A 24,025-nucleotide genomic window follows, 5' to 3' on the forward strand; every position below is an offset into this window, starting at 1 on the left:
TCCCTGCCCGTGGCAGGGAGTTGTAACTGGATGATCTTTAAGGTCCCTTCCTATTCCATGACCCCGTGAAAATTACATATGGCAGTTAAGTTATTGTGAGTACTCAACTGCTGTCATCAGCAACGTGTGTTAAATCCTCTCCACACCAGCTGAAGTCAGGGGACGCCGGGCTTGCTCTTCACCACGTACTGGATGAGAGCAAACTAATACAACAGCGATTCTTGGTTGGTGTGTTGTGTTTTTTTTTTCCTCTCCCTTCTGTCTGGAAGGGGGTGTCAGGAGGGGGAACATCCCTCGGCTGTGTGAGGGAGGCGCAGGGGCGCTGCGGGACCCCCTCACGGCGGGGACCCGCCCAGCCTCGGGGGGGGGGTGTGTCAGCGCCACAGGGGAAGGAATATCCTCCCCGGGGAAGGCTATATCCACCACAGGGAAGGCTATATCCACCACAGGGAAGGACTATCCCCTCCGGTTCGTGCTCGGTGTCCCCGTGACACAACGGCGGAGGGGACATGAGGAGACGTGAGGGGGACAACTCGCCGCCGCAGCCGCCAGGGGGCGCCGGGCGGGCGGGCGGGCGGGCGGGCGCGCGGGGGCCGCCGGGAAGGCGGCGGAGTAGAAAGGCGGGAAGCGCGGGCGCCGCGGGCTGTGCGCGCGCGCGCCATGAAGGAGACGCGCGGGTGAGGCGGCCGCGCCTTCCCGCCCCGCCCTGCCCTGCCCTGAGGGGATCAGCGCCGGGAGGGAGTCCCGCCGGACCGACTCCCCCCACCCCGTGAGGGGGGCCCCGGCGGGCTCTCCGGGGAGGGAGGGCGGGGGAGCCGAAACCTCCTTCCTGTCGAGGGAGGAATTGTGGTTGAAATAAATGGTGGAGCGCGGGTGGCGGGGCTGCCTTCGCCCGGCACTCGCCGCATGTGGCGGCGGCGGCGGCGCCGTCGCCGAGCAACGGCAGTGGCGGGCGAGGAGCGGCGGTGACGGGGCTGTGGGGCGTCCCGCCGAGCCCTGCGGAGGAGCGACCCTGCCCCAGCCTCGGGCGCGGGGAGGGCTCGGAGGTTTGACCCCGCCGGCGGCTGCCGGAGGGCTCCGCGCAGCATGAGCTGGTGCGGCAGCGGCGAAGGGTGTAGCTGGGCTCCCTTCGCCGAAAGTCCCAGGTGGTGGGGTCTTTCCTCGTTCCTCGGTTTTCCCGGTTTTCTGCGGTCTTGTTCTGGCGGCTCGGGAGCTGGTTTCCAGCCGTTGCTCCCCGGCCCCGATGGTGGCTGGAGGCGACGCCATCACCCGCCCGGTTGTGAATTGCCCGCCGGCTCTGGGAGCGTGTGGGAGAGACGCCTTGCTGCCTCGCGAAGCTGCGAAAAAGGGACAAAACCTGGAATAAACCCGTTTAAGTTGGATTTTTGTGTGGAAGTGGGATGTGTCAGAACCGACGCGTGTCGGAGGTGTTTGCTGTGGCGCACCAATTGTAGCAGGAGCCGGGAAAGATGTTAAATTGCAATAGGATTCTCGTTTAAATGGGAGGGCGAATGGGTAGCGTACCACGTGCATTAAGATCCATAAGATCACTTAATTATATGTGCCCGGAAGAGTGGCACGCTTGAGAAAGCAAAATAAGGTTTTATTTATTTTTAATTCCAAAAGGGCAACAAATTCTATTGGGCAGAAGCCACTCAGTAAAAATTTCCAAGTGCTGTTTTCCTCAGGTTTTGAGTTGTGAGCTTTCAGTAACATGTACAAGCAAATGAAAAATATCTACTGTTGGCTAGAACAACTTGATATAGATACTGTCTAATTATATATATTTGATATTGGTAATACTATATCTAATTGATGTTGTCCTTTATGTCACTTTCTAATTATGTGACATGTAGGAAGAATGGGGCAATGAAAGGCAGATGGTGCCTTTCTGTACCCTGCAAAGATCTTAAATGCTGGTGTAGTCTAAATTCCATTTCTGTTCTGTGCAAACTTTGTGAGGTACAAGTCTTACAATGCAAGAAATGCATAAAACTTGGAAGCAGTTGCTGCTGTAGGTGTTTTGATTCAGTTGTAATGCACAGCAATTAAGCACAGGCTTTCCTCCTGTGTTTGTTATGGAAATGGTATCATAAGAAGGAAAATATGTATTATAAGTATTTTTATTTATGGAGTGGAAGTCTGTGTCTATTTGATTAGGTCAAGCTCTGGTTACACTTGTAACTAAACAGATGTTCTGACTTGGAAGACTAGTTGATAGGGCTACAGTCCTAATACTTGCCCCCAGCTTCTTGGAAAACATATAGAACAAAGCTTGAAAAATGGGCTTGTAGAGAGGAAGGGGGAAAAAAAACCCCACTAGGTGACTAAAAGCTATGTGCAAAGTTTGATAATGTCACTTTGAGAGAGGAAAATATTTTCCCTCCAATTAGAAAGAAGGAACTATGTAATCAGCTGTCTTTTTTTTAAAATCAAGTGGGGAAGCTGTCCTTGGAGCACTTCCTAATCTTATTCCAACCAAAATGGGTTGGGTATCTTAAATAGTAACACACATCTCTTTACCAACTCAGTAATTCTTTGAAATTGTCCGTATGTGGAGGTGGAAATTACCCCAGTTTGAATAATGGCACATTAATCTCTTTTTCCTTAGGGTCTGGCTATGAACTCTGGCAAGTATGATGAGCTGTGGAGACCTTTTAGTGTTTCCCCCTTTTACTACTATCTCTGTAGAGACCTTTGATGCATTAAGCACCATTCTTACCTCCTGTCCCATTCCTTTCTCTGTCCCAGTTTCAACTAGTAATGCAAAATAAGGTGCTTTTCCTCCATTTCCCCCTTTCTAAAGCAAGGGCTCTATGTAACAACACACTGAATTTATTGCACCAACTCTGTTTAGCAGACCACTTCATTATATGCCTCTACAATCAACTGTAGTGCCCTTCCAGAATCAGTCAAAACACCACAAATACACTTAGAAGAAGTTAAATTGTCTTGTTTAATGTTAGCAGGAAGATGTTGGGAATATCCTTAAATCAAAACAGACAGGAAACTGAAGTGTGCCTAAAAGTTATCCTGCGTGTGGTGTCATACTTGGATAATTTCTTACATCCACAAATGTTTGTTTGATTTTGGTTTCTTTAAAGTAGCTGTATCTTCTAAGTTAGCTCAAAATCATGAGGTTTGTTTTTTTTTTTCTCTCATTTATATTAATGCTGGGTAAAAGAGCAGAAGGGGGATATGGAAACCTGTAAGCTGAAGGGTGTTTTCCAATAAGGTTTGTCTTTTTTTTTTTACTTTTTAATATGTACTCAGTCCTTTATTTTCTCACAGTACTTCCAGGCAGCAGAACCAGCCTCAAGGGCACTATGGACTTACCTCTCCAATTAGCTTGGCTCCTCCTAGTGACATAGACCACACTCACACTCAGAAGCTGATTGAAGCCATGAAGCCATTTGGGGTGTTTGAAGATAAGGAAGAACTGTACCAGAGGTATAACAAGACTGTAAAATTTGTAACCTCTTGGTTTTGGTTTTTTTTTGGTTTTTATTTAAATCAAACTTAGTGTGAGGTTTTTTTTACAGGACGACTGTCCTTGGTAAACTGAATAACTTGGTCAGAGAATGGATTTCAGAACTTGCTGAGAGCAAGGTAAGGAGTTTTTTATGTGTTTTTATTAAAACAGCTGAAGCCTTTTGATTTCTTTTAAAGGCCATACTACTAGGATTTATGCTAAAGTTCAGCTTTAAAGTATCAAGTAGAACTGTAGTGACTGCTGTAGAAATAAGGTATAAGAGGTTCTGCAAGATCAAGGTTTCAAAGTCGTTGGGGCACTGAATAAATTTTGTGAATTGGCTGAAACAACACCTTGTGGATGAGGAAGGTGGTAAATTGGCACTAATTTTGCCCCAAACAGCCTACAGCACTCAATCTAGTTTGAAATTATTACCCTAGACATGCCTTTTGAATGGCTCTTAGATTGTGTTAATTTATGTGCCTCTGCTGCAGGGAAGGCTAATAATAGGTCTTAATTTGTATAAATTAATAAGAGTACTGCTACATTACTCAATCTTCTTCTTTTTTTTATTGTTAGTTGGAAGCTCGACTCACTTCAGAAAACCAGTCTATTAAACTAAAAACCCAGTCTGGGAGTGAAAAGATGTGTTTATGGAGTCTGTTATAGTCTTCCTAAATAACTAGTTAAACTTGCACGTGGGACAATGTGCATCTTAAACTCTCTCTCTCTTCTACCCACAGAATCTTCCCCCTTCAATAATAGAACATCTTGGTGGCAAGATATTTACATTTGGTTCCTACAGGCTTGGAGTGCACACTAAAGGTAGTACTGTCAGTGTCTGGTCGTAGTTCTGATGTTGGAAAGTGGCTTCCAGCAAATAACAGAACAAATGGAATCTCTTGGCAGGTTCTGACATAGATGCCCTTTGTGTTGCTCCCAGTCATGTGGAGAGATCGGATTTTTTTCAGTCATTCTTTGAAAAACTGAAAAATCGACAGGAAGTAAAAAACCTGAGAGTGAGTAAACCCTGCCTGGTAGAGTGTGCACCTTTTACTATAAGAATATTCATGTTAGACTTGTATTAGTAGTAAATGTCTTACAAGCCCAAGTTAAAATAAAAATTGTTTCTGGAGCACCTACTAAAATACTGGTTTATGCAGCATGAAAATGTTTATGTCCAGCTTTTGGTTTCTTCCCCCAAGGACTGTGCATCACATAAGAGTTATTGTGTTATTTCTTCTCCTTTCCCTGTGTTTGGGAATGAGTCAGTTGTATCAAAAAGCAAGGTTGTACCTGGAAGATAGGCTTTCATCTTAGATGCAGGAAGGGGCTTACAACCACTGATCCTCATGGCTTGTTGTGCACTGACAGTTTGTTACAGCACATGATCAGCCCCTGAATCCCTTGCCTAAATAACTTTTTAATAAAATCTAGTGTTAGTACCATAATAGTGCCACACTGCTGGAGGGTTATTAGCAATTTTCTTTGTGTTTGGAAGCAACTCTGTACTGAGGAGTTGAGCAGTTTAAAGTTCTGTACTTTATCATACTATAGGGAAAACATTAAAGCAGCAAAACGCTGTTTCATTACACACATGCTCTCCTTCACAGGCCATTGAGGATGCCTATGTGCCAGTTATCAAATTTGACTTTGATGGCATTGAGGTAAGAATTTTAACTTTTAGGTTTGGTGTTTTGTTTTTTTTTCTTGCTTTGGAGTAGGATAACTTTTCCAGGGACCTGTGATGGTGCTGTTTTACAAGGCTATTGGTACCTTACAGGAAACTGTAGTTAAACAGCTTGACCACAGCCTATCCCAGGAGAAGACCCTGAGTAAAATGGGACCTTACAGGAAAATAAGTCCCTAGGAAACCATCATGAAGACACTTATTCAATGACCCTTTTGTGGCCTTTATCTGGTACAGACATTCCCAGAATAATTTTGTTGCCTCAGACTCTATAAAAACTGGATACTTAAGGGCTTACAGCATAAAGAAAATGAAGTATAGTTAGGGTGGTTTGAACTTAGATCTTAGTTCTGTGGTTAATTTTAAATTTCCTCTTAACAGGAATTCTAAGTTTAGAGTAATCTTTCCAACTTTGGGGGGGGGGGGAAAGAGGTGGTTTTGTAAATAAATATAGAACTTAGTGCAACTTTGTTGTTTTCTGGCAAACAAATCTCTTGGCAGATTTATCTGTGGTCACATAATTCTAAATACAAATGTTAACCACTCTTTTTAGAGTTGACTGAGAGTCAAAAGTGTCCCTCACTAGTGTGCTGTTTGCAAGCAGTGCTGCATTGTAAACTCATGGTTGGAACCTTTCTCTCTTTAAGATTGATCTTGTGTTTGCAAAACTGTCCATGCCAACTGTGTCTGATGATCTCGATCTCAGAGACGACTCGTGCCTGAGGAGCCTGGATATAAGATGCATAAGGAGCTTAAATGGTAAGTGTGTTTTACACACCTTTAAAAAGAAAGTGTTACTGAAATTGGCCTAGAATTGGCACAGAATGCCCATTACACAACCCACGTGTCTGTACAGGTTGTAGAACTGATGTCCTGTGTACTTGAGTTCTGAGGTGGTGATGAGTGGGCTTCAATTTAGGTGTTTTGAGGAGTTGTGTGTTCAGATAGACTTGTATTTTTTTGATTGGTTTGTGTGCAGTGTTCAGTTTTCCACAGCAACTCACATGACTGGGTAGGGCACTTGATAAAGGTTGTGTGGTAGTTCATTAAAAAAAAATAATAATTAAAATACCTGAAGTCTGACTTGCTCACTCCTTAACACCATTTGGTTTAATGGTCCCTGGCTGTCAAAAGAAACCTGGCTTTTTGGAATTAAGGAATCACAGAATAGTTATGGTTGGAAGGGACCTCTGGGATCATCTTGTCCAACCCCCCTGCCAAGGCAGGGTCACCTGGAGCAGGTGACACAGGAATGTGTCCAGGTGGGTTTGGAATGTCTCCAGAGAGGGAGACTCCATGACCACCCTGGGCAGCTGTTCTAGTGCTCTGCCACCCTCCATGGAAAGGGTGAGGTGGAATTTCTTGTCTTTTAGTTTATGGCCAAAACATCCTGTACAAAGGCCTTATTAAAAATGGCTAGTTGGTGTTTAAACTATGAAAAAAGCTGTTGAGGGCACCGGTTACCTGAAGTGATACCAAATGTTGTGTGTAATATATAACTTTTTAAGGAGATACAAAAGAATTAATCCAAACTCGTGTTCATAGACTTGAACAAACTATTGATCAGCATAAAACTGACTTGTGCCTGTTGCTAGGAACTTCTGCCCTTCAACTTTTGTCTTGCAGGCAGCAGGGTTACTGATGAAATACTGCGCTTGGTGCCAAATATAGAGAACTTCCGCCTCACACTCCGGGCAATTAAACTGTGGGCAAAACGTGAGTAACGGGATTGTTTGTGGTCTTTAAACCTTGCAGAGGCATCTCATGCTTACTACTGGATGTGCCTCAGCTTTGGGTTGCTGTTTAATTGGCAGTTGTTAAATTGAAACCTCCTTCAGTTTAGGTTCAGGGTCTGTCCGTGCGGTAGATTCCTCGTGGTTTTTAATGCTTGCAAGACAGGGAGCTGCATTCCTTATCAGGAACCTGATTACAAATGGTAAAAATCCTGAATTAAGTACAAAAGGATTAAGAAAATACCATTTTGTGCATGTGGCTAGAGCAAGTACCAGAAGAATAGCAAAACTTTTTTTCTTAAAGGGAGGTTGGAGTGAAGCAGTAGCTGTGGCAGCATAAGCAAATTTTAGAGTTAGCAGTATTTTGAGAAGCAGTGTGGTAATAAACAGCAGTTTTGGCCTCACTGCACTGCAAAAATAAATGACTGTGGGGCTAAAGTATGCTAGGGTTGTGAAGCTGGTGCTGTAAGACTACAGACTAACCATGGTACCCCTTCTAGGACGTGGTGTTTACTCCAACATGATGGGGTTTCTTGGTGGAGTTTCCTGGGCGATGCTGGTAGCGAGGATATGCCAGCTCTACCCGAATGCTTTGGCCTCTACTCTTGTCAACAAGTTCTTCTTGATTTTTTCAAAGTGGTAAGAGCTATTGTTTATTTTAGTTTGCATAGAGAAGTAAGGTATCTAAATGTAGTTGTGTTTAAAGATTTCCACTGACGACATCCAGTGGAAGAGTTTGAAATGGGCAGTTAAACGCTGGCTTTTCTTACACAGGGATTGGCCAAAGCCAGTATTGCTGAAGCGACTTGAAGAGAGCTTTCTTAATTTGCCAGTATGGGACCCTAGGGTATGTGAACACTGAATTCAGAAGCCTTTTAAACTTTTTCCTGACCTGAACTGATGCTAAACAAAGTTGTAACATCCCAGGTGAACCCATCAGACCGGTACCATGTGATGCCCATCATCACACCAGCCTATCCACAGCAGAACTCCACGTACAATGTGTCTACATCAACACGAGCAGTGATGGTAGAGGAGTTCCAACGTGGTAAAGTGCTTTCCATGCTTATTATCTGGCTAAGCAGCGTAATTCCTGCTATTTGAAACCACATTATCTGAGCTAGTTTTGCTCAGTGAGGTGTTCTGGGTAGGATAAAGTCTCTGGGAAGTCCAGACAATGAGACCAGTTTGATGATGAACTGTTGTAGTAGATCTGCAGTGTGTCAAGGGAATTCCTGCTTTTTGATCCGTCAATTACTGTCAATCCTGTAAAGTTTATAGTCTTAAAAACAGAATGGTAATAAGGTTTTCAACCTTAATTGTAGGTCTTGAAGTTACAGATGAGATTCTCAAAGGAAAATCGGACTGGTCGAAGCTCTTTGAACCACTGAACTTCTTTCAGAAGTACAAGTATGTATGAAATCTGTTGTCTGAACCTGAAGTAACTCCCTGGTTAGCATAATGAGTTTTAACTTGGGGTCTAAATAGAAGATCGTATTGATGTGTTTCAGTTTGGAGTTTGTTTTTTTTTGTTTGTTTGTTTGGTTTGGTTTTGGTTTGTTTTTTTTTTCTTTTAAAGAAACTGGAGGTAGTCATACAAATTTTGACAAGAATAAGCACAGAAAAGATAGGAAAAACTGTCTTATGCCACTGACACTGTTTTTACAACAAAAAAGCCCACCTAATATTTAGAATGTAGAATAAAGCCCTGAGCTAGTGTGTTTATTTTCCTTTTCTTCTAGACATTATATTGTGCTCACTGCTAGTGCCTTTACAGAGGAGCATCACTTAAACTGGTAAGTCTGGCTTTGGGCGTGGGTCCAGTTCATAGCTGAAACTCAGTTTGATGTTGCACTTTATTTTTGTTAATTGTATTAACAAATGAAGTATTTAATTATGCAACTAGGCATGGAATACACTTCCACCCCCCACTTTGAAGACCACTGTTCTAGAGTCTTAGACTTGGTTGCATAAACAGTTTTACTTAATGTAGTGTTTAGTTAAGGAGTAGATTGCACTGGTGTGTTGTCAGCCTATTCCAGACCTACTTTTCTTCAGTGAAGGGAGATATGCCAACAGTAACTTCTGGGAATGTGCTGACTAACTGTGAATCTTGAAATAGGGGGAAATGTGAGGAATTAAGGCACTGTAATGTGTGTTATTAACTTTTCAAGGTGTTTCTTTGTCAAAAAATTAGTACTTTGCTTGCTTGCAAAACACTTCCCCATAACAGACCCCCGTTCTGAGGGCACCTTAGTTTAACTTAAAAGCTTGGCTTGTGCTTTAAATCAAATGATTCTTGTGCCATCTATAAAGATAGCTTAATGTTTAAAAATAGCTCTAATAAGTAGCACCTTTTATCTGAGCTTTCTAATACATTCACTTAAAAAATCCTGTCAGCTGCAGCTCGGTGTCAGTCACAGCTATGTACAGCAAGGTGTATGGGCAGAGGGCCAAATAATTCTTAATGTGAAATGTTCTCAGGTGAACAAAGCTTATTGTTTCAGTAGAGACAAAGGAAGTTCTGTCTCTGATAACAGCTGATGGTTTTGCAGTGACAAAAAAGGAGGCAAATTTTCAAGTTTTGCTGGGAAAACTAAAAATCAGAAGATAAACTTGCTCCAGTTTGCTATAAGAACAAGTTTAGTTCACCAGCTCTTGTATGGATTTGGGGATAGCACACCTCTGTTATTCATCAGCATAAGATGCTTTTGAATAACAGGCAGGTTTCTGACTGCTTTCAAAGTTAGAGTTTTAGGTAAAAGGGTAAAATACCAGGACTTTATTGGAATTAAAGCCCTCATGACCACGGTTGATTTCTTGGGGAAGATTCTGATGAGACTGTTGGCTAGATCATTTGTTTATTAAAATAATTCTATTTTTCCGTTTTCACTGATCAATCTGCAGAAAGAATTGCATGTTTACTTGGGTATAATTGCACAGTTGTGCTTGAGCCTTTTCTAAACCACTCTTCTCTTTGATCCTTGGGGTAAAAAGGGGGTTTGCTGCACTTAAAAATGCAGCCAGAAGTGCTGGGATCTGCTCCTTGTTATTTTTATCATAGATTATAGGTGGAAATGTTGTATCTGAACTGTTAAGAGTACATCTTAAACTTACTTATCTTTGTCTTTAGAAACAAAAGCTTGAATGTCACTGGAAACATCTCATATAAAGATATACAGATCTAGTTATCTGCTCAGCTTATTGATAGGTTAACATTGCAATACAAAAAGGCATCTAAGTGATGTGCTGGACACAGTTAAAAATGAATAAACATCTCTTGTTCTTATCAGGATTGGCCTTGTGGAGTCTAAAATTCGTGTGCTGGTTGGAAACTTGGAAAGGAATGAGTTTATAACTATTGCACATGTACAACCACAGTCTTTCCCTGGCAATGAAAATCTCTATAAACAGTGAGTTTTGTTACTTTGCTCTTCTGAAGTACAGTTTGGCCAATTTATTGTAACTTATTTATTTATATTCGTTCACCTCAGCTCACGGGTGAGAGGTGTTGGGTGTGTTCTGTAGGTTTGTTCACTAACAGGGCCCTGAGCACGTAAGGTCTTTTTAAAGAAGGGAGAAGGAACTCTGAGAACTTCAGTGTGGTCTGGCTCTAATCTTTAACTGCTGCATACAACTAGAGTGTACTAGAATCCAAATAACTGGCACCTGTGCCCACATCAGGTTTGTGAATCTGTCTTTTTAGGAATGGGTATGTGTCAATGTGGTTTCTTGGACTTGTGTTTAAGAAAGTGGAAAGTGCAGAGAAGACTAATGTTGATTTAACCCATGGGATACAGTCGTTCACAGACACAGGTAAGCCTCTGTTTTGCTCTAGACACGGGTTTACTTCTTTATTTTCTGGTGGAAGTTCCTTCACAAAGTGAACTGGGCTTCCCCCTGGCACTAAATATTCCTGTAGAGAGCAACATATAGATTGGCTTTAAAAACATAATGTGTTGACACTTTGTCAAAGTCCATGTTGAAACAGAAGTGTGTGTTAGTCACACACAGTGTACCACATGTGAAATAACAGTTCTGTAGATCATGGGGTAAGTAAGTTCCAGGAAAAGCAGTTCAGGAGCTGCTTTTCCTGAAGGGAACAGTCAGATGTGAAGCCAGGAGATGTCCATTTCCTAGGGGTAGCTACACATGTTGAAAACCAGGAGTCAGCTGCTGAACTTTGAAAGTATAGATTCACTGTTTCAAGCTCTAAGATGAGTTGTTAATGCCTGTTGATGGTATTTTTCCAAGACAACAGTTTGTGGATGACATGATCCCAGAAGTGTGAAAGTCCCTCAGTTGTAATTACTTCCTGTCTTGCATGTAAATTTTCATGTTCATATTCTCTTCACTACTTTTGATAGATGCAAAAATAAATTAGTACAAGTGCTGTAAGGTAATGTTAAAATAAAGGAGTTTGGGGTGAGAAGTTGAAAGTATAGTTCTTTCCCACAACCTGTTTAATTCTTCCCAAGCTGGCTGCTCTTGTACCTTTCAGAAGTGCATGTTTGCTTAGGCTCAGGCCTAAGAATAAGAGAATTGGGCTATTCTTCTGAAGTTACAAATGTGTTTGGACAAAGTTCCAAACACTGAAATCCTTTAAATGTTTGTTGGAGTTTATCCATAGCACCAAAATCCAGGAAGAATTGAACAGAAAAGGCTTTCTGATTTCACACTTGAGAAGTGTGAAATCCTTTGGTAAATGTGGGCATGACCAGTAGTTATGTGCTAGAAAGCTGTTACCATGTGCTTTGACTCTGAGAGAATATTTTTAGAGGGCAAGGATTAATTTCAAATTGATGAGCTCAAGGATATAAGGCTCACTGGAGTGCTTTTGCTCAGAGACCTTTATTTCCCTTTTGCATCAAGAAAATTTCAATTTATTTTGAAGGAACTATTCATGTTGGTGTGTATGTCCATGTTTGTGCTTTTTTTTTATTTTTAGACCTCCTGTAGAAAGACTTTTAAGCCTTTTTGCTGCATGTCCTGACTTTGATTCCCACTCTTTGTTAGTAAGCTGACTTTCCAGTTACACTCATGATAGTCCAGTTAGATAAGCTTATCTAAATGTGACTTAATTCTGTAATAACTGTTGTGCCATTACAACGTTTTCCAGTTGGTAAAAGGCTGTTCAGAAAAACCTGTTCAAATTGTAGTGAGTCTGCTAAATCAGATGTCCCTAAAATCCAGTCTTGCTTACTTGGGCAGAATTTTGACATCTGAACTGCTGAGAAGTTGCACGATGCTACAGAACTGTTATGGGAAAAAAACCCCACAGTCACCACTGTAAATGCCAAATTAAAAATTATTCTGAATGTTGAGTGAAGTGCCTGGTCTCTCCTCAGCTGTGCACAAATGGGGTGATTCAGAAAGTCCTCTGGGTCTATTCTCAATCAGAAATCTAATGGTCAAGGACAAACATGTTCCTAAAGAAACCGAATTCCAACATCCCCAGCAAGCTAAAATTCTGTGTTTGATGTCAGTCTACAGGCAGGCCAGTGCCCTCAACATCCTAAAGGAAGGCATGAAGATTGAGGCAACTTATGTGAAGAGAAAGCAACTGCATTATTTTTTGCCAGCAGAAACCTTACAGAAAAGAAAGAAGGTATAATAAAAATTTGGCTCTTTCGGTAATTAAATTTTTTTTTTCCTTTAATAATTACTTGAAGACTTGATTTATTTTTTACCTGTCATTTCAGCAAAAAGTGTCAGATATTAGTCAAGGCAATAGTGGACTTCAGTGCAAAAGGTCATCTTTAGGGGAAAGCTGTTCGGGCAGTTCCAAAGACAGAGACTCCAGAGCACCATCTAATTCCTCTTTGTTAAATAAGATATCCAAATTGGACACCTCTACAGCAGAGACAGAAAGGTTAGTGCCATCACCTGAGAACTGTGGAGAAGCTGCTTTTAACTGAGTCACAGTGTAAATGAAGCCTAGGGTTTCTTGTTTGTGGATTGTAAACGTGTGGAGGGCTCTGAGGAACAAAACTGGAATCTCCTTTGGGCACGTGGTTGGAGGCAGGTTGAAGAAATCCTGGAAAAAAATAATCTTAATGTACGTGAACACGTAGGAATGAAGAACTTGACACCAGGGAAATTTAGTCTTGAATAAAAATCTTCATTGGTTAGTGTGTAACTTGAAGCTGGAGTATTTTATGTGGAAGTACCTGTTCTTTCTACCAAAAAGTACAGTTAGTGCCAAGTGGATTAAGGAAGGACTGATCTTGGTCACAGAAACACTAGAGCTGCTTCTGAATAAGTGGAGTGCTATGAGAACTGGGGCAGTAAAAGTGTCTGGGGAGAATTCCTGGGAAGTCTGTTTATCCATAAACTATTTCAGCACAGGAGGAATGTGTAATCCTGAGAGTAATTGCCCAGTCCTACCAGATGTGTGATGCCTGCTGTGTTCAGACAGTTTGGTTCTGTAGGAGTCACACGAAAAAAGAAAAATAAGCAAAAACTCGTGTTGCACATCTGGGTAGAGCAGATACAAATGCTTAGTTAGAAAAGCAGCACAGTTGTGCTGGATAGACTAACCTGGGAAAACACTGAAGGAGATGCTGCAGTTTAAATCTGTGGCCTGAAGTTCAGCAGAATGATGATCTTGTCCTACCCACACGGCCTATGACTTTGTGTTTTTTTTAATAGAGCTGTGATAACAAGCTAAGAAGGTCTGTGCAAGCGTGAACGTTCTGGAAATGAGATATGTAGCATTTCACAAACCAGCATTTTGTAACTCTAGTGTTTGACTTTTATAGAAATGTTGCATGTCAGAGTTGTAGTGGTGCCAACAGTGTAGCTGAGCCATCAACGTCTAAGGGACTCTGCATTCCCGTGACTGACCCAAGTATGTATTTGAAGTGGTATGTGGAATGCAGTCTTTAATTTCGTGGCCAAACTCTAAAAGCCAGGTGTCTCCTGCAGAAATGGAGGCTTCAGTTGCGCTAAGAACATCGGGACCTCCAATTGGTTGCACCATTCCAGGATATAACACAGTTTCTCAGCTCAGAACGTGTTTTGTCCAAGGACACCATAAATTAAGTGGGACTCTAATCACGGATCCTAAGAGTGCTTCACCCAAACAACATTATTCACCAACCTCTAAAGTATCTCGTCTACCTACACCGGGAGAGTGCCCCCAAAAAGCCATAGATGGAGAAAAGGCAAGGAAGGGGGGCTAGGCCAAGGGTTTGAAGTAGCACTAATCACTGATGTGGAATAAATTAACTGAAAAGAAATGCGTTTATACATCCCCAGTGGATTTGGGAATCGAAATTTAAGCATAATTATCGTTTTTACCAGGATGTACATGTGAGAAATTGTCTTGAATATAACATATAGCTACTAAACAACATTTTTTCAGGATCTGGCACTTAATGAGTGTTTCTCATCTGGTGCCAAGGTCTCTAAATACTACTGTGCTTATCTATCACTGCAGTGACCAATTGCTGAATGAACTGTCTCATCTGGAAGCAGTTCTTAGTACAGAAAAAATTGATCTCCAAATGAAGTTATGAATCTTATAACTGTAAAAGTGTGAGCTAATCTGGTTCTGGCAGATGCTTTTTCAATGCCTATTGATAGTTTTGCTGCTTTAGAAATCAGCAGCCAACTCAGTAGGTCATTCTACTGCTGAAATGAGTGTGGAGTTGCTTGTTAAATCTTGGTCTTGTGGAACCTTTAGATTAATGCTTGATTTGGTTTATTGCTGCATGTAAATCTTAAATAGCTGTTCTTGTGTCTTGACCTCTGATTTGAGGCACAGGCAAAGAATAAGTAGAAAAAAAAAACCCTCCATTTTGACACTTGTAAAGAATCAACTTGCAGAACTGTTATCTGGTATTAAATATTGCAAGTACAGATTTCAAGGTTTGGGTAGCTAACACTTTTTGAGAGGCTTGAGATTCCAGAGGGGTAATGGTGGACTTGTATAAATGCTCTTTTAAGAATGGCTGCTGTGACATTTAATGTGCTGAGTAGAGGCAGTACTCAGATACGAAGGTAATTTTGGCACAGCAATTATTTTGAGTCTGTGTATTTTGTTCTTCCAGCTGAACGTCTGGGATTCAGATTTCACAGGAAGCGGATGTCCTCAAGATGGGAGGAGGAGAGCTGCAAAAAATGTAAGTTTAAAGTGATTTCACTTCAGTTAGTGGACTAACTGAAAAGCTGAGTGGTCTGGTACCTAGAGTACCTCACATAAATACTTGGCACATCTACTGATGGAAACAAAAATAGGCTTTTTGGTTTAGCTTATTTCAGTCTTCATTTCCCAAATATTGCACCTGGCTGCCCTATCTTTTAAAGGTTACTGCTAGATGATGTGGTAGTGTCTAGTAGTATCTTTTTATTTTCTTTTTTAAAACCACTCTGTTCCCTGATGCAAAACTGCCATAAAGACTAAAGCATTTGGCCTCTCCAAGGGAAGATAAAGAGCTTTGCTATTTGTCTAGCTTGCTATTGAAGCATAAACTCTTGAGGGCACACCCTCAAATCAACATGAGATCTTGTTGGTAAAGGCTGAAATACCTGAAGCACTGTTTGTGTGCTTTTAGGGCCTCACAATGCCTAAACCCACCCCAGGAGGTGGAGGTTGTCAATGCAGGAATGATTTAAAGTATCCCAGCTGCCAGAACTTGCTGCCTCTCCATCATGAAGTTGGCACCACTGCCTCACAAATCCCTTCTGGCTTTTTTTTAGGGTGTCCTTGATGGAAAATCCATGCAGATTCCAGTGATCACATCAAGATCACAGGTATTTATTGTGCTTTTGTATTCCTAGGTAAAGCAGAACTAGCATTTCTATTTTATGTACAAAGATTTATAGAACATTAATCCCTGTAAACTTGGGGGTTTGAAGTAGTTGGTAAGGTCATGCTTCCAACAAATTAAATATCTGAACAGTGACCTTCCAGGTTTACTCACAGAAGTGAAGCCAGAGCTTCCAAGTTGTTGAACTTGAAAAAACATGTTTCTGTGTCCTCAAACACTGACAATTTGTGTCCTGATTTGGGGGTTTTTTTTGTACTGTTATCAGTACTTGTATTTCTGTGATGAGACCTGGAAGCTTTGAAGTCTATAGGTGCCTTTAACTGTTCTGTGTCATGTAAAATGTTGTGAATTTGAGGGTTGTAAGACTGGAAGTCATCTGGACAGTAGAGACAGTTTCCCTGATCTATGGATTTGAGAAAAATGGCAGCTTCCTCTATTAAAGCTGTTGAGCAACTTGCAACTAATTTCAGTTCCCATCAGGAGTTGTCTTTGATACAAGAAAAGAACTGTGCAGGGGGGAAAAGGCTCTTCTTCTGTATCTGATGCTAATTAAACAAGTGGTGTGGTGGAAAAAAACAAGATCTCTGAAAAAGGGGTTTGGGCCATATTATTTTGGTACCTAAAGCATATTCAGCTAGGAAAGGGTTTATCTGCTGCTACTTCTGAATTAATTTAAAATTCCTTGATTAATTTAAAATTTCCCCCTTTTTTTTTTTCTTTTCCTCTGGCATATTTTTGTGTGTTTATAGAGGCTTTCCAGTAAAGAACTACCAGATTCTTCATCTCCTGTTCCAACAAATAGCATTCGTATTGTTAAAAGATCCATCAAACTTACCCTTAATGGGTAACTGGTGTATCTCCCAGGTGAAGAGGAATAATTCCTTCTTGATGGTCCATGTCCTGAATGTGTGTTGTAGTTACTAACAAAGTGTGAAAAGTTACTGTAACCGGTTGAAGTCATGGTTTTATGCTGGTGTTAGATGCTTGTCTCCTTTTGAATTGCTCTTTGCATATGCTTGTAACTATTAGCTTTTTAAAAAGTCTCAACTGCCACCAGCTTTTGAAACAGCCAGAAAAACCCAACCTGTCCTGTGGTTTGGATTCAGAATGTCAGCAGGGTCAACTGGTTGCTGCAACCACGTTGTGTTTTCAAGTGTGTTTGAAGGTGCCTGTGTTCCCTTGTGCTTTCCTAATTCATGTGCATGTATTGTTCTTACCTTAAATTATTTTCCCATTTGGCACCTGTGCTCCTGTGCCTCTGCCACGATGGTGCTCAGCTTCCTGGGCTCTCAGCCTTCCTCTGTCTAGCACAGCCATGCCCTGCACAGGTATTGCCTCCCATGGAGGCCCACAAATAATTTAAGTGTTGAAGGAAATGCAGCAGAGGATTCTGACCAAGGTGTAGAGATGATAGGCATGTCTTGTGCTGTGTGTTATCTGATGCATTTTTTTTTTTTAATCTTAAGACTGCTGCAAGATGAGACTTTGAGAGGCTTTTTCTTGTCACTGGGTAGTAAAGCCAAACCCTGAACACAGAGCTGAAGATGCACTGAGACATTGCAACAGCTGAGGCTGTTGTGACACTCGTGCCCACCTGCAGGGTGGAAAGCCAGTGGCAATGCAGAAAGTGGTTTCAGATAAACCCTGGAAGCTGGTCTAAATGCTTACATGAAAACCTCTAGTAGCCTTAAGTCTGGTTCTGTAAGCTGATAACACTGCTTACCCAGTTAAGTGCATTGGGGTTTTTGAGGTTTGAGGGGTGGGGAGAAACTCTGATCCTATGGAACAAATATTATGCTCCTTGTCTCTTGTAATGTCTTTCTAATGTGGTGTTTTTGTAAATGACCCTGTAAGTTGTTTTTCCTAGAGTATTTTTGTATGTCCTGTAAAATACTGTCTTGAAAGCAAAATTTAAAATCTTCAGTCTCTTTTTGTTTGTTTTTTTTTTTAGTGCATGTGATCTGCTTAAAAAGTCTAAACAACTAAACCAACTCTAAGGGACAGGAGGAAGGCAGTGCCAGAAAAAAAAATGTTCTACAAAATGATAATGGCATAGACTTGTTTATGGTTGGATTCTATCTTAAAGGTCTTTTCCAACCTAAACCTAACACTGCCGAGTCCAGCACTAAACTGCCATGCTGGGGGAAATCTGAGGAGAATAGGAACACACTGCTTTCCTGCTTCTGGGGTGTCCATGTTTGGATTTAATGCCCTTGGAATTGTGCAGTTTGCAAACTGTTGACAGCTGAAGTCCCAGTTTGCCATGTGGACAACAAATAGCTCAGAATTCTTTTAAAATTACTTGCTTGGCTTAAAGAGCTGTAAACATCTTAAGTACCCACCTAAAACCTTAGTGACAAGACTGAAGGACTATAAAGAAATAAGGTGGCATGTATGTTGTCTTGATTGTTTAGCATTCCTCCTGCTGCAAGTATTCCAAACTTGTGGAAAAAGCATGACTGTATTTATCACAATCTACTTGTTTTTTTTCCTTATTACCTCTGGTTTCCAGCTTGCTCCAAGTGCAACTTATCTCTTAGAAATTGGCCTTAGTGGGTTTGAGAGGTCTTATTCTTTCCTCTCCTCTCCAAAACTTAGACTACAAGGCTTAGGTTTAGTCACAGGTTAAAATTAAGAAACAGAACCCATATTACTTCAGTAGCTTTTAGCAGAACTACACCTTGGGTTTGTGAAATGGTCGCCTCAGTTCTGTGATGTGTTTTAAAGCAGTGGTATTCAAATATTGCCAGGTCTGTAGTAGCTACAGTAGGTTTACAACTTCAGCACCTGTGTAAACACAAACCTGTCGTGGATTTGAAGGAATTAAAGCTGAAGTAGGTGATAAGATAAACAGCAAAACAAATATGGGAAGTGTTTTGTAGTAGTCTACGATCCTGTAATATTCCCATGCTTTTAAATTCTTCCACTTGAGTATTCCAAGGCTGTCTAAGGGCTGATTTTTTTTTTTCCCATAAGCACATGCACTTATGCAGCTACTCTCAAACTAAACTAACCCAACTAATGGATATCAAAATATATGCCTTTACACAAATCTTTATATTTTACTCTTGCTTTATTGTTATCTTCTAATTGCTCTTTTTTCTTTTATTTCTCCCCCACCCCCTCCCTCTTAGGGTTTTAAGAAGAATGTTCAGGGTTTTAAGAAGAACATTCAGGAAGAATTTAGGTTACTAGTTTCTCAGACTTGATCCATTGGTGAATTACACGTCTTATCTTAATGTATCTTGACATATAAGATGTCAAGTGTGATGTTAAGTGATGTCAGTGTTTTGGAGTTTCCCTGGATGTTGCAGAAGTTCGATACTGCCCCAGGACTCTGCAGATTAGAATTCAGCTGTAATTAATTTGTAAATAAAGTTCAAATTTATTAACCTTAAACGTTCTCCTTTGTTTATGGAGCAAGTCCTCTGTTAAAGTGACTGAAAGGGAAGTTACTCCTGCATAAAGACTCAGTGAGGGAGGCTCTTTGATATCAGACTTCCTGCAGATGTTGCTCTTTTCTACCTTTCTTAGCTGGTTGATGTACGTGTGACTTGAGACAAGGACTGTGTGCTCCATCTCTTTAAAGAGGAGCAGTTCTATATTGAAACTGTAACTCTGAGCAAGAAATTCCCTTGCAGGAATTCACATCTGTGCTTTTTACCTGTTAGGTACAAGCAGAGAAGCAGTTCACGTGAAGTCACCTGTTTTGGCTGTAGCAATTGATTTTCCTGTAGAAACTAAGAGAGAAAGTAATAGAATACTTACTTTTTGCCTTAACGAGGAAAAAGCAAAGGGGGGAAAAAGGTATCTTGAAGTTATGTAACCTTAACTTTGTGAGGGAGGGGGGCCTATTAACGCTGCCTTTGTGTAATGCTTAAGTGACATAAGCTGTTCAGCCTCAAAACACCAGCAAAAACTCCTGGCTGTGTTTTTGTGATTACCTCATCACACTTCTTATAAAGAGTGTGGTCCTGTGCATCATTCCAGTAAGTGAAAAGCCGTGGTGGTGGGGAGCAGCCTGAGGGTCTGAAAACCACCCTGGGCTGGAGGGAATCAAAGAGGGGGGGGAACCTCTGTCAGAGCAGGAACTCGCTCCTGTGGGCAAACAGGCACCTTCCTCTGCCCCAGGAGCACCCCGGTGGGCTGATGCCTTCTGCCTCCACCCACCGGTGTGGCTGTGGGTGCTGCGAGCCCCTTTCCCCGGGGGGATGGAAGGGGAGCTGTGGGTGGGTTTCCTGCCCCCAGCCCGTGGAGGGGTTCGAGGGCTGCGTGTGCCGCGATGGTGTCGCTGCAGCGCTCCCAGGGTTCCTCCTGGGAACAGCCCTGGCCTGCTCCCACCCCGGCCACCATCCTAGGGAGCCACCACAGCCCCCTGCTTCCTGCCTGGCTCTGCTTCCCCTGAGACCTGCCAGGCCAACTGGAGCACAGTGGGGTGTTTCCCACCCTTAATGGGGAGCGAGTGGTGGGATGCTGAGCATTCCTTGCTGTCTCCCAGCAGGTTGGTCAGTGTGGGATCCCGGCTGCTGCACCTTGTGTATTTTTCTGGAAGGATCTTAACAAAGCAGTAGCCTGGGGGCTGATTTTTCTCTTATTCCAGAAAATACTGTTAACCTCTCAGCTGTCTGACCTTCAAGAGATTGGTAGAAAAATCAAACTAGGACCAAAAGAGGACTGGGCAGTTCCTCTTTGCTGGGAAGACACTGTCTGAATCCTCCCGCTGTCTTCTCCCAACCTTGCTTCTTATTCACCCCTCATCTTTTTTTCATTTCTTCTGATCTCGTGCTCCTGCCTGTCTTCTTTTCTCTCTGATAATTCACATTTCCCTTTCTCACCTGAATCCATCTTTTTCTCCCTCTGAATCTGAGCCAAGGTAATACATTATTCGGTGACGATGAGTAAAAATCCCGGGAGTCCCGAAACCAGGGGAGAAATAACCTACTACCCTGTTTGAGTTTCAGTGTGTGGCAGCCTGGCAATCAGCTGCCTGCTGTGGGGACCATCCAGCTCACTCTCTGCATGTCTGTGCAATGGAGAGAAAGCTGAAAATTTTGGCCACTAAAAGCAAGTCTGGTAAGCATGTGCGAGGTCAGTCTTATAAAAGATTCAACATGTGCCAAGTTCTGTGTGTCCTTTCAGAGGAAGAGCAAAAACTCCCAGTAGTGACACCAGCACAGCCTCCTTGCTAAATTTCATGTCCCTGTTTCTAAAATGTGCAGAAGTTTCTTAAAAGCTGTTGTAAGAATTCTTTGAATATAATTAAAACATATGTTCCCCGTGATCATTCTTAGAAATGACTGAGTCATGTTTGTTCTGTTTTTCCTACCAAAATAATCTGGAGGGGGCAATATGTGTAATCATGCTCCAAAGAAAAGGTTTTGGCAAGCTGGGAGTAACTGAAAATGTGGCCTTAAAACAGGAAGTGTTGACTAGCCATGACCAACAAAGTGTGTTGAAGGTAATATGTTATAAATAAAACGAGAGGTAATGCTGTAGCAAGTAGGTGCTAAAGTTAGACTTGCTTTTATCTGTGCAGTTTGAATTTTAATTCTGCTCTGTTTTTCCAGTGTGACCACTTGGCCAGAACAGAGAGTTATCACACATATTCTGTCTCAGTGCTTGCATGCAAAGAAGAAAAGCTGAGGTTTAGTGAACCACTTGATGTGTAAGTGCTTGGCCCTACGCCTTCAGCACTGCTGTGGAATGATGTTTGTTGTGATTTTTGTAAGGTTGTTTTTCCCTTTCTTATGTGTTTGATGCTGAACTTACATTTTATGATGTACAGCCTTTTCCACTCCTTCAGCAGGAGGACATAACCCTGCCTTAGTGAGCAATACAACAGAGGTTTCTAATAACTAAACTAAAGAAGTACCAGCTATTTGAAGTCTATACATTTTCTGCTCTCCTAAAACGAAACAGGCATTAGACTGTCAGCAAACTGAAAGCTGGTCCTGATTCTGAATTTTATTTATGAAACCAGAAGTCTTCAAGTATTTCTTGCAAGGCCTGTAACTGGTCATCACATTCACTTCTGGTTTTGCCTGGATGGTGTAGCACGTGTTAATTTTCTCCACTCATTTTGAGTGGTTTTACAGGTCTTTAACCGAGACTGTACTTTTTCTGCTGTTTAGATAAGGGCTGCTGGGAGAGTCTGAAAAGCAACCCAGTGTGGCTTTTGCTCAGAGCATTTACCCAAAAAATAAAATACCCGATTTTGTCAGGTCACGAAACAATAGGAAGATCGTGGGAACAGTATTTTTTCTGGAGCAATAGGTTTGCAGTAATTTATTTAAAATCAAGTGGGACAAAAACACACCCCTGGGAATGGTATTTTGAGGAAAATGACGATGTTGCAAACAGTGAAGTACGAGGAATGAGAAGGCCAGGGAATCCCCTGTTTCTGTTCCCTCTCCTGTTCACCCACTAAATAAATCCTGGCTTACACCAAGTGGTAAGTTGTGTAAGTACAGAGATGTTTGCTGTGCTGTCATTCAGAGTAAATGTTTGGTACATTTAAAAAAAAAAATTATCAATCAGTTGACTAACTAAATAACATTCCTCTTACAGATATGAGTAATCAACAGCATGTTAATTTTCTCTCCCCTTCATACATGTTGTGACTTCAGGTGGGGAAAATTCAGTAAAGGTAATATCTCAATGTTCTCCAGACTCTGCTTATTTCAAGTTATTTTGAGTTTACCTTTCAGTAACAAGTAAACTGAGATGGACTGTCCAGAAGCCCAACTCTGGAGCTCAAAGAGAGGTCTGTAGGTTCAAACTCAAATCTTGTTCAGCCTTAAAGGTCACTCCTGATTTCGGTGGCTGTGATGTCAGTGGGGAAACCCTGCTGCACTTTTGTATGTCCTCGTGCAAAGGTCTAAAAACGTCAAACAAAAGCAAAGCCACTACTTAGAAAAGTTTAAGGCTACGGGGTAGAAACTAACCACAGGTTCTCAGTGACTTCGAAGCAAGACCTGATTTCATCAGCTTCTGCTTCTATGTGAACTTCAGTCTGTTCTCAGTCAACCTGTTTAGCTTAGATTGTTTTGGTTTTCAACTGCTTAAGAGCTTTTGTTGACAAACAACCCATGGGATGATGATCTATTTGTTAAGTAACGGATACCACTAATGCCAGTGTTTAAGGTGACTTCTTATCCAAAATAACTGGGCAGGGGATGAACCAGAGTGCCCACCAGAAGTTCCTTTTTTCCAAGACTTACCCTTACACTGTGTTAAAATCTTTTTTAACACTTAATAAGTCTTTACAATTTTTCTGAGAAGTTTTTTTTTTTTGTTTTTTTTTTGTTTTTTTGTTTTAAAAATCCGCTTTAAGAGATGAGGAATCTAAGGTGTAGAGATGTATGAAGGGTCAGACAGAAATTTTGTGGCTAATACCAGAAACTGAAGCCAAGTTCCCTGAATGTGTGAGATTGTGTTGTTTGACCCTTTTTCTTCAGTCAAGTTGTCTGTGTCTGCAGTGGGGATTCCCAGTACTTAACAGTTACTGTATCTGGCTAAGGACTGTTATAAGGACTCTGGTAACTATTTCTAGAGACTAAAACTGACACCAACCTCTGACTCTTTTTTTATTTATTTTTTTTAAAGCCACTATATTTGTTTTAGCCCACTGTTCTTGTTGGTTTTTTTATAAGCTTGCAAATTAAACAACTTTTCTTTTCAGACCTTGACTTAAGAAGAAAAAAAAAATAATCACAAATCTGTTTCCCGCTTATTTTTGTTTCTCCACAAAAAAGTCCCACTAAGAATTTTAGCACAGCAGAGGGACTGTCAGATCCAAGTTAACACCTTGCTAAGTGCTGCTAGGTAAGTTCTTATGTCTTACTGTTGTGGGAATGAGTGAGGTTGGTTGGGAGAAATCACGATAATTCCCAACAGTAGATCTGAAAAAAAAAATATGGTGACATATTTTCTAAGGAGTTACTACTCATCTCTACAAAAAAATGAATGAACACTAAATGTAAGTCCTTATTTAAAAAAGATATGAATGTTATGTATGTGAACTGGTATATTGTTATTTTTTTTTCTGAATGAGTGACAGTTTACAGCAAGTTGCTCAAAGCCATCTCCCTTACAATACCTAAATGAATATTCTGTTTGCAGGGCTGTGGACTTTTATCACTCAGACAAAATTACAGTCAACTCAAGTGGAAGCATTGCCTGTAAGTGAGGGGTGTGACTGGGTTCTTGACTCTTAACTGTAGTGCTATGAATGTGTTATTGCCTGACCCCAAACTTAATAAACTTATTCCTGGAATCAAAGCTTGTTCAGTGCAGTGAACACACACAAGGAGCATCACTCCAGCACCCAAAAATGTGCTGTTGCTTCATGAGTTGC

The 24,025-nt window shown here is 41.5% G+C and overlaps 2 protein-coding genes across 12 annotated transcripts in view; both read left to right on the top strand.

Moving 5' to 3' along the window:
- The first annotated feature begins 630 nt into the window (after positions 1 to 630).
- Positions 631 to 23,758, top strand: PAPOLG (poly(A) polymerase gamma). 11 transcript variants are annotated; one of them, XM_051792864.1, is made up of 23 exons: positions 899 to 1,145; positions 3,292 to 3,450; positions 3,543 to 3,609; positions 4,216 to 4,297; positions 4,382 to 4,491; positions 5,086 to 5,139; positions 5,810 to 5,921; positions 6,789 to 6,878; positions 7,396 to 7,534; positions 7,670 to 7,742; positions 7,823 to 7,943; positions 8,221 to 8,305; positions 8,638 to 8,691; positions 10,189 to 10,308; positions 10,602 to 10,711; positions 12,382 to 12,503; positions 12,598 to 12,767; positions 13,657 to 13,745; positions 13,823 to 14,061; positions 14,950 to 15,021; positions 15,599 to 15,652; positions 16,419 to 16,533; positions 18,804 to 18,877. In XM_051792864.1, the coding sequence occupies exons 1-22, from the start codon at positions 1,087 to 1,089 to the stop codon at positions 16,515 to 16,517; spliced, it is 2,280 nt and encodes a 759-aa protein (XP_051648824.1). In that variant the 5' UTR covers positions 899 to 1,086; the 3' UTR covers positions 16,518 to 16,533; positions 18,804 to 18,877. The 11 variants fall into 11 exon arrangements, 10 of the variants coding, with proteins under 10 accessions (XP_051648833.1, XP_051648824.1, XP_051648822.1 ...); XM_051792873.1 differs by lacking the exons at positions 899 to 1,145; positions 18,804 to 18,877 and adding an exon at positions 631 to 677 and having other exon boundaries at positions 16,419 to 18,777; XM_051792862.1 differs by lacking the exons at positions 16,419 to 16,533; positions 18,804 to 18,877 and adding an exon at positions 20,631 to 23,758.
- Positions 23,759 to 23,791: 33 nt separating this feature from the next.
- REL (REL proto-oncogene, NF-kB subunit) overlaps positions 23,792 to 24,025 on the top strand; it is a 40,000-nt gene continuing 39,766 nt past the window's right edge. The window contains exon 1 of the mRNA XM_051792879.1: positions 23,792 to 23,849. The gene's annotated coding sequence lies outside the window, so the exon portion shown is untranslated. The remainder of the gene's footprint in view (positions 23,850 to 24,025) is intronic.

This window comes from Manacus candei, unplaced genomic scaffold, assembly GCF_025592945.1.
Source record: "Manacus candei isolate 608988 ecotype Guabito, Panama unplaced genomic scaffold, ASM2559294v1 h1tg000035l, whole genome shotgun sequence".
In the NCBI taxonomy this organism is placed as follows: domain Eukaryota; kingdom Metazoa; phylum Chordata; class Aves; order Passeriformes; family Pipridae; genus Manacus; species Manacus candei.